The 9,422-nt window shown below is 62.2% G+C and overlaps 1 protein-coding gene across 1 annotated transcript; it reads right to left on the reverse strand.

Moving 5' to 3' along the window:
- Nucleotides 1–302: 302 nt before the first annotated feature.
- FSTL3 (follistatin like 3) lies at nt 303–8,042 on the reverse strand. The gene is made up of 5 exons (XM_085040433.1): nt 7,899–8,042; nt 5,754–5,939; nt 2,785–3,000; nt 1,542–1,769; nt 303–1,456 (listed from the first exon to the last, which is right to left on the reverse strand). Exons 1-5 carry the CDS (start codon nt 7,954–7,956, stop codon nt 1,404–1,406), a joined length of 741 nt encoding a protein of 246 aa, XP_084896559.1. The 5' UTR covers nt 7,957–8,042; the 3' UTR covers nt 303–1,403.
- Nucleotides 8,043–9,422: the final 1,380 nt, after the last annotated feature.

Genomic DNA, 9,422 nt, shown 5'->3' on the forward strand with positions numbered 1-9,422 from the left:
ACCCAATTACCGGCAGGAATTGTTTTGTGAAATACCAAACCCTCATGGCACGGCCCGAGATTGGGAACAGATTTATCTGCGTCGCGGGTTGCTCTTCCCCGCTCTCCCCTTCCCTCCCACCGCACAGAGCAGCCTCAGCTGGGCTGGAAAACCCCAGCACAGAGCTGGAGCAGAGAGGATGTGGCTCTTCATGACTGCGAGGAGCTCCCCACAACCCCAGACCCTGCTGTGGATGCACAGCCCCAAGGAGAATAATGTTTCCTGCGGTCCCAGAATCCACCCAACAAAACTGGACAATGCACCACTGTTTATTCTGGTTTTTAATTATAATCCAAATCATAACACAGCCGTAAAATGCCCCAACAATATGGAATAGGGAATGTGGATGTTCCCAAAGCGTCTACCTCGGGGGTCAGAACCCAATCATACAAAAATAGAAAATAAGGTATTTTTATATATAATACATATATGATATTTATATAAAGTCAAGAGCTTTTTGGTGTCAGAGCTGAGCTGGTATTTACACAGGTGACAACAGAAGAAATGAGAGAAGGAGTAAAAATAAATACAGGTGTGGGCAGAGCAGGGGGTGCAGGGCTGCACAGCTGCAGTGAGGGGTCCTGGGGGGTCGGCAGGGCCAGCTCCCCCCGCAGCCCAGGCTGCACCCAAAGCTGTTCTGGCAGGCAGGGATTAGGAGAGCTGGGGGAAGCTGCCCCGGGTGATGGGCTCTGTGTAGGGGGACAGTTGTGCCCCCAGCCAGGGCTACCACTGCACCAACCCTCCGGGCACCGGCGTCACCTCCGAAGATGGTGGGAGCCTGGTCTGAATGGGCCTGGGAGAACCTAAACTGAAATCCGTTTGAACACACACATGCTGAAACTTTAGGAGACAATAACATACATATATTTTTTTTAATATATATAAAAATATATATCTATCTCTCTCCAATCTGATGCAGCGTGCACTGCCTTTCCTGCCGCTGGCAGCTGGGGCCAAGCCCCTCAGGGAAGGCGAAAGTGCAGATTCCCTCTAGACCTCGAGGTCCTGGCCAGAAACGTCAGCAGAGTACCGAGAATTAATCCAAAAATAAATAGGCCCAGGGCTGCCGGCCAAGGACACGTGGGGGGGGCCCACGGACACCCCTCTGCGCCGTGCCGGCAGCAAGGAAGGGCACTGGCCAGCGGAAAGCTCTGCCGGGCACCAGAGCATCCCAGAGCAGCTCCAGCCACCAGCCCCCTCCCCTGCTCCCTGGCCGGCAGGATGGGAATCGAGCCCCCTGCGACTGCTTAACATACACAGGGATAAATAAGGATCTTTTTATCTTAATAAATATCAGGTATATGGTTTGTACAATATACACATAATGCCCCTGTCTCCCGGCTCCGGCTCGGCCGAGGGACGATTCACACATAGTTCTCTTCCACGCTGTCCGTCTCTGCGGAGAATTTGGCCGCAGCTGGAAACAGAGAGAAGTGGTGAGAGGGGTGTGAGGGCCAAGAAAGCACTGGGGGTCCATGCCCGCTGCCCCCTGCCCTGCTCACCTGAGCAGCTCCCGTAGTGGCGCACGCCGATGGAGCGGCCGCGGTGGCAGGTGGCTCGCCGCAGGTGGCACGCCGAGGGGTAAGTGACGTTGTTGTTGCCGCAGAGGGCGTGGTCCAGGCTGGTGGGCTCAGGGCAGGGGGCTGTCCGGCACATCACACAGTGGGCACTGCCCGTCTGGTCCACCACGCAGGTGTGGGTGCCAGGACACACCACGCTGGAGCAGGACTCTACAGGGAAGCACAGGGTTTGGATGACCCCAGTGATGGCCACCGACTTCCCACAGCTCCTTCACCCCACACGGGCTTTGGGCATCATCCTAGAGAAACCTGGTCCCCTCCCCACCTTTTTTGGTACGAGGGGACAGAGCAGAACCAGAGGCTGGATGGTCCTGATCTCCCCCATTGGTGGTGCTCCCAAGGGCAGGAGCTGGCAGGGGCCGACATCCCGAGCACAAGGGAGCTCATGACCTTGAGCCCTCAGGCTTGGCCCTGGCCAGAGCTTTGCCGCGCGGGAGGAGCTGAGGTCCAGCTGCAGCAGCAGAGTGCGGGGCTGAGCCTGCTCAGCGCAGCGGGACCTGGCTGGGCCAGTGGCCGCACGCAGGTGCCTTGGCAGGGAAACAGCAGCCACTGCGGCCAGGCTGGCAGCCACCGCGCTGGCCCCGGCGAGAGGGAAGGGCAGGGTCACCCTGGACCCAACCCAGCACCGGAGTGAGGGCGCACAGGGGTGGAGGGAGCTTGCACGGCAGGATCAGGCCCTGCACAGGGCTCTGCCAGGGTGGGTGGAGGATCCTGCACCCCCATCGTCCCTCCACCCTCCTCTCTTTCCCTGCCGGATTGGAAGATTTGGCATCTGCAGCTCCCAACTCCCATTTCTTGCCCCACGTTTCTCTGCGCAGCCCAGAGCTCGACAGGCAAAGCCTTCCAGAAAGGAGGGCTGGAAAAATAACCATAATCCTTCTGACAGCTCTTGGCAGGGCCAGGAAGATCGCTGTGCTCTTTACAAAAGAGGAAAAAAAGGGGCTTGACGTTTGTAAATGTCATTTTAGGGACTGTTACTGCTCAGCCCCTGGCAAGGCCAAACCCCTTTACACCAACAAGCTGCAATGTCCCCTCAATGGACACTGAGACCCATGTCCTGCAAGGCCTTGTACTGGGACAGACCTTCCCTCCTTGCACCACAGGGCATGGGGACAGGAAAGGGACAGGATGGGGATGGGATGCAGTGGGGCACGACTGCACTTACTTTTGCATTTGCCCTGGTACATCACTTCGAGGTCGGGGTGGTCTCTGCACTTGGCTGTCAGCAGGTCACACTCATCCCGGTAGGTGTAGCCATCGGAGCCACAGACCTGCAGCTTGCGGGGCAGGCTGGAGCAGTCGGGGGCACAGGCACACTGGGGTCGCCCATGCTTCATCTTGCAGACCTTGTCGGGGCCGCACACCACCCCCTCGCAGCTCTCTGGGAACAGAGGGCAGCAGCACATGAGCACACAGCACTGGTTGCCCCCCACCAGGTCCTGCCCAGCCCCACGGTGTGACACCAAGTGGGACAGCATCACCCTTGTGGTCCCAAACGCCCCCCAGGTCACAGCACACCGAGCTGTCCCAGCAGCATCTGGATCTGCTCAGCTCCGCCAAGGAGCAGGTCGTTGGCTGCAACTCCACGCAATCCTCCAGTGCTCACCCCAGCCGGAGCCCCGGCTCCACTCAGCACCAACTCACTCCTTCCCATCTATTTATTCTTTGGAAGGACACGTTTCTTTTTCTTGTGCAATGGAAAAATCTATCGCTACAAGGCCTCAGTTCCTCCAGAAGGAGCCGGGCTTCGTGAGTTGTCCGGGCGATCGGGAATGCCGCTCCCAGCAGACAATGCCCGGCCCTGTCTCGCTCTGTGACTGGAACACAAGAGCTGGAGGCAGCAGCCAGCGCCAGTCCCCAGACAGGCAGATGCTTTGTCCCCCCAGGTCACCTCCAGGCCAGCGCGGGGGCCAGGTTCAGGGGGTCCTGCCAGTGCCCCAGGACTGTGCCCACACCGGCGGGGATGGAGAGGAGCTGCCAGTGCTGAGCAGGGGCCCACCCTGCTGTCCAGGGACCCAGACAGTGATGCCTCTGCCCTGGTAAGCAGCAGGGATGGGAGGCTCTGGCTGGGGCAGCTGGACCCCCACTTTGCCTCCCAAAGCACACATGGCCCTCATCCCAAAAGGACACAGTGCCCCCTGAGCTCTCAGGACACAAGCACTGCCAGGACCCATCAGCACCCATGAAGAGGAAAATACAGCAGGACCAAAAATCTTCCCAAGACTGGGATTCACCCTCAGCAGGAAGGATCCTGGCAGACAGGGTGTGTGCTGGCAGCTCTGGGAGGCACAGAGGGGGATTTCCCTGTGGGAGATGGGCCACCAGAGGAGACATGGAGGAGGAGGAGGGGGAGAAATAGAAAAAGGAGGAGGATGACGAGGAGAAGGAGAAAGAAGAAGGGGAAATTCCCTGTCTGCTTGGCCCAGCTGTCCCTGGGGGAAATTCCCTGCTGGGAAACACTTTCCCATTTTGCTCCCTGATTTCCATAGCTGGGGCCTGCCCCAGGGAAGGGGAGCTGAGACCAGGGCACCCCAGGACACAGGGGACAGCTCCATGTCCCAGGGCTGCCACAGCAAGCACAACCCTCATCACCCTCCACTCTGAGATGTTGCCGGCAGAGCAGAGTCCAATCATGCGGACTATCCCAGCAAGGAATAGTTGGAGCAGTTGGAGAATCCGCTTGTGACCCCAACCCTGCAGCCTGGCTTCCCCCTGCATTGGGTCCTTGGGAGGGACACTGTGTCCCCAGCAGCTGGAGCCAGGAATTCCAGCTCCCCCCAGAGACCCATTTGCAGAGCCCCCAGGGTCCGGCCAGCACCATCCCTGGCCGCCCCGGCTGCAGCCCACTTTATCCTGGAGTAACCTCTCCCAGTCTCGCAAGCCCGGGGAGTGGGAGCACAGCTCCTCTTATCCGCCCTCCTCCAAGGCCTCTGGAGCCTGGTGAGGAGCAGCACCAGCTCCATCTGGATGGGACAGGCAGGGGCTGGCTGAGGGTGGGGGGTTGTGGTGCACGTGCTGGCCAGGCTCTCCAGTGGTTTCCTCAAAGATCCTGCTGCCAGATGCTAATAAACCCCAGGAACCACAGCCCCCACCACGGTCTGTGGCCACCAGCAGCCCCCTCTGGGTCCCCCAGCCTCCTGACAGAGATAAGTGAGGTGAGTGCAGACTCTTGGTGGAGGGCTGCCTGTCTCTATGCACTTTGCCTCCAGCACAGGGGAGCCCCTGGAGAGAGTCCCAGTGCTCCCAGTGCTCCCTCCAAGCAGGAATGGGGCCAGGGCCAGGATCTCACTCAGCTGCTGGCTGGCACAGGGTGCAACTCCAAGCCGCATCAGGACGGGCCTGAGGAGCTGCCATTGTGGCTGTGCTGAGGGGTGCAGGGAGCTGGGGGAAGTGGTTTTGTTAAGAAACTTTTCCCCTTTAAGCAAATAACAACATGACCTTCCAAAGCCCTGCTCCTGCCTCCTGCGGGCAGCAGGTCCTTGAGCGTGTTCTCACACAGCCACGCAAGTGCTGGGGGATCCGCAGCTCCGGCACACGCCAAAACATCTGGCGGGGCTGGAACTCACAGCTGGAGAGTTTCCACTTCTGGAACTGCCCGTTACATAAAGCCATTTCACACACGCGCTGGGAGGAGCGAGGGGCAACGGAGGGGAAGAAATAGATCTTTTTTCCTTAGAAAAACCTGACGAAGTTTCCTTCTCAGCAGCCGTGGTGAGGGCAGGGGAGGGAGGCCCCAGTGCAGAGGGGTTAACTTGGGAACAGCCAACCCCAGATCCTCTCCCTGCACTTGGCTGCCCTGCCAAGACCTGGGTCATGCATCCCACTCCGCTGGGACAGCAACTAAAATACACTCAAAACGAGAGCAGCCGGGGGACACAGGCTGTCCCGCCAGCCCTGACCCACAGCAGCATCTGTCCAGGAACTGCAGCAGCAGGAGCATGGGGTCAGCAGTCCCTGGGGTCCCTGTGCTGTCCCAGACCACCAAGGAGAGCCCTGTCTGGTGAGGGGCAGACCAGCTTCATGCTGCTGCATCACCCATAACTGCAGACCCTGAGTATTGCCTCTGGGGTTCCACACATTCCTCCTGGGTAGAGCTCAGCCCCACAGCATCCCCTCACCCCCCAGTCTGCTCACCTTTGCAGGGGTGGCAGGTCACCAGCCCCAGGAAGCCCAGCAGGCTGATCTTGTTGCCTGGGTAGGTGTAGTTGGACCAGGCCACGTCCACGTTGCCATTGGCACAGCATTCCTCCCACGTCACGCCAGTCTTCAGGATCATCGTGCACTTGGCCTCCTTCCCCTGTTGCAGCCAGCAGATTCCACCTTTGGAGAGGGCAGAGGGTGAGGGATCCCTGCTGTGCCAGAGCCCTCGTGAAGGGCAGTGAGATCCTGGCTGGCTGGACCACTTTGGGGCAGAGGCACAGGGATCTCTCCAGTGCCTGGGATGAGTTGGGGAGTGTAGAGATGCTCTGTGCTGGCTCCCTTCACTCCTGTGGCACAAGAGTTGCCCTAGAGCAGAGGGAGGGGTCCCTGGCATGGCAGCTCAGTGCCCTCATGGCCACCCCAACACCTGGGACCTGCTGCCAGCCCTCTTCTGCCAAGAGGCTGCAAGTACAGCACTTGGACCACTGGAATGGACCAGTTATCCTCACACTCCCAGCGATGCTCTGGAGATGCCCAGCCTGGGGGCCAGGATGTGGGTTTGTAGCTTGCTTCCCCCATGCCCTGCTCTGCCTGCCTGCATCTCTGCCCAATTCCTGCCATGCCCCACACAGAGGAGGTTCCAGCCCAGGGCAGCGAGGAGTGTGGGGCCAGTGGGTGACTGCAGTGAGGGCTGGATCTCCTGGCATGTGCCAGTGCCCCCACAGAGGGATGGAATTGTTCCCTGGCACGGGAGCCTGACACCCACGGCCTCTGCAAGGAGCATCTGAGCCAGCGGCTGGAGCACAGGGCACTTGCCCCAGCCCTTGGGTCTGGGCCAGACCCGCGGCACTGGATCGCTCTGACTCAAAAGCCTGTTTGTTCCGTGACCCACCAGCGAATCAGTTAGATGAATTTTTTTTTTTTTTGTGAGTGATTTCTTTGCAATTTCCGCCTCTGCAAACCAGCCTCTTGTGACGCTTATTTGGGTTCGTGCTCTCATTAGCTGCGCTTGAGGTTTGCTAAACGGCGAAAGATGGAAGGGAGGGATGGGGGCAGGGACGGGTCTTGCGCTGCCAGGCGGGAGTCGCTCCCCTCCTAGGCAGGATTCACCCTGCTCCAAAGCGGAGCCCAGCCCAGCCCTAGACCCCCTGTGCCCCCCTCTTTCCCTATGCACACGATTTTGGTTCGGCCTCAAGTACATGGGGCTCCCAGCCCGGCTGCATCCGCGGGGCAGCCGTGGATGGAGCAAACCCTCGGGCTGCGGGAACCAGCGCCTGGACATTTCGGGCAGCACCAGCTCTGCCAGCACGCCGCTGCCATCGGGGGTTTATCCTCCACGGATTTGTCCAATGGCTCTCCCAAGCCCAATTTCCCGTTACAATACCGCGCGGCCCCCAATCCCCACGGAACACTCAGTATCGTGCGAGGGGAAGGTGGAAACTCCCGAGCCGCTGAGGGACAGGCGACACCGGCAGCACCGCACGGCTCCGAGGCGCTGGGAAGGGCTGATAGAGCCCCGGTCCGGGGTCTCTGGACCGCCTCTCCCACTGTCCCGACGCCGCCCAGGCACGGCGAAAGCCGCTAGCACCAGCAGCGGAACCGGGAGGGTCCGAGCTCCACACCCCGGTCATGGACCGGCCCCGCTCCCGGCCCGTCCCACCGAGGGCACGCAGTCCCGAGCCGACTCTGCCGCCGGCAGCCCGGGAGCAGGGATCCCCCGGGACGCACGGGGTGCGGGATGCCGGGGCCGGGTAGCGGCACCGCCGCGATTCGGGACGCGGCAGCGGGGCCGGGCGGGACCCGGGCGCTCGCTCCCGCCGCGACGCCACGGGACCCGCCCGATGGAGAGACGGCGGGGACCGGGACACCCGAGCGGCACCGCTGGGCACCCGGCAGCCGCCGCTCCGCCCGGTAAAGCGGGTTTGCCCCGCAGAGAGCTCGGCATCTGCCCGGAGGGACGGGACAGCGGTGTCCGGGGGTGCCGCCCGATAACGGCGCCGCGACCCCGGGCCGGGCCGGGCCGCCCCCGCCCCGAGCACCTGCCGGCGGGGAGCGGCGTTACCGGTGGCCGGGGTGGAGCGGGCGGGCGGACTGCGCCGGGCGGACCCCCGCCGGGACCGGGACCCCCGTGGCTCTTACCGTGCGCGGCGGCGGGGCTGCAGAGCGCCAGCAGGCAGAGCGCCAGCCGCAGCGGCATGGCCGGGCCGGGTGGGGACGGGCCGGGACGGGCCGGGGCGCTCCGGTGACCTGTTGCTGTGAGGCGGTGGCGAGGCCGACGGAGCTATAAAGCGGCGGGGCGGCGTGAATCACCGGGCGGGGCGGCGCGGGGGGGCCGGGGCGGGGGCAGCGGCGGTGGAGTCGGGGGGCAGCGAGAGGGATGAGCGCGGGGGGGCGGGGGGAGGCAATGAGGGTCTGATCGTCACCGAGTGGGCGGGGGGCGTCGTGTCCGTGCGTCCCCCAGAGAGGGAAGAGACAGGCACCCCAGGACTGAGGCGGGTCGGGGAAGGTTTGGGGGTGCCCTCCGTGATCGAGGTGCAGCGGAGCGGAGCAGTGTCTGGGCACACCCCGAGTCGTGGGGACCCCAGAGCACTCCCCTGCCCGACCCTGCACTGCCCGCACGGCTGTGCCTTCCCTACCCATCCTCGCATGAACCCGAATCTGCCTCCTCCCACCCTCCTCCTCCTCCCAAAGCAGCCCCGGCTGGCAGCAGGGGTACGGTGTGGGCTGTCTCCCATGTGGCTCCTTTCTTCTCTGCTCCCCAAACACCCCCACAGCTCGGCCAGTACCCAGCATCACCCCCAACGCACAGAGGGAAACTGAGGCACCACCTCGAGCCCTGCCAGGCAAGGAGGGGAAGGAGAAGAACTGTGGGGCCATACCCCGTGGCACATGCTGCCCCTGTTCTCCACAGACGTCCCCATCACCATGAGGACTGCTTCAGCTGGCTCCTGAACAGTTCCACTGGACTGGGGAGCTGCAGCTGGGCCAGCGCTGCCAGGCTTTCAGACGCTCCCAGGCTTTGGGAGACTCTGAGCAGTACAGGGGGTGGCAGCAGAGAACCCAGGGCAAGGCAGGTCGGGTTTGGCCTTGCTCCTTGCTTGGTGCCACCAACAAAGAGATCACCCACCCATCTGAAGAGGGGTCAGGATGCAACAAAGACTGTCACCCCACTCCCTAGGCAGAGCGTTGGGGACACAGGGCTCTCTGCCACAGCCCAGGGTCCTCTCCAGCCCCAAGCGCCTTGTCCGGCTCCTGACCACGCAGCTGAGGAACGTTTCACCCCGTGCACTGGCCCCAGCTGAGGTCATGTTTTCGGCAGGGCTGAGCCGGGCTCTTTAGGAAGGGGCCCCGGCCGCAAGGCCCACGGGACCCTGCACCACCCCTCCGGCCCAGCAGCAGCCTCCTGGCTCTGAGCAGTGCCAGCACAGCACGAGCAGCTTGGTTTGGCGTGAGATGGGGCTGGACACAGCTTTGGTCCAGCGGGACATGGAGCAGCCTGAGTCCCATGACAGGGGCAGCGGGTGCAATGCCATCTGAAAGCACAGACAGAGAACTGTGCCACTGGCACTGCCACGTCTCCATCCCTCCCTCCATCCCTCTGGCCAGCAGGCTGGCTCTCACCAAGGCAGATCTTCCCTCTCTCCTCCCCTTACAGCCCCTGGT

The sequence above is a fragment of the Lichenostomus cassidix genome, chromosome 28 (assembly GCF_008360975.1).
Source record: "Lichenostomus cassidix isolate B80296 chromosome 28, HeHo_3.0, whole genome shotgun sequence".
NCBI lineage: Eukaryota > Metazoa > Chordata > Aves > Passeriformes > Meliphagidae > Lichenostomus > Lichenostomus cassidix.

Coding starts and splice junctions, on each gene's coding strand:
- FSTL3 (XM_085040433.1), bottom strand. CDS start 7,956: ATGCCGCTGCGGCTGGCGCTCTGCCTGCTGGCGCTCTGCAGCCCCGCC. Junction 5,940..7,898: donor CAGCCCCGCCGCCGCGCACG/GTAAGAGCCACG, acceptor CCCTCTCCAAAG/GTGGAATCTGCTGGCTGCAA. Junction 1,770..2,784: donor GTACCAGGGCAAATGCAAAA/GTAAGTGCAGTC, acceptor GCTTCCCTGTAG/AGTCCTGCTCCAGCGTGGTG.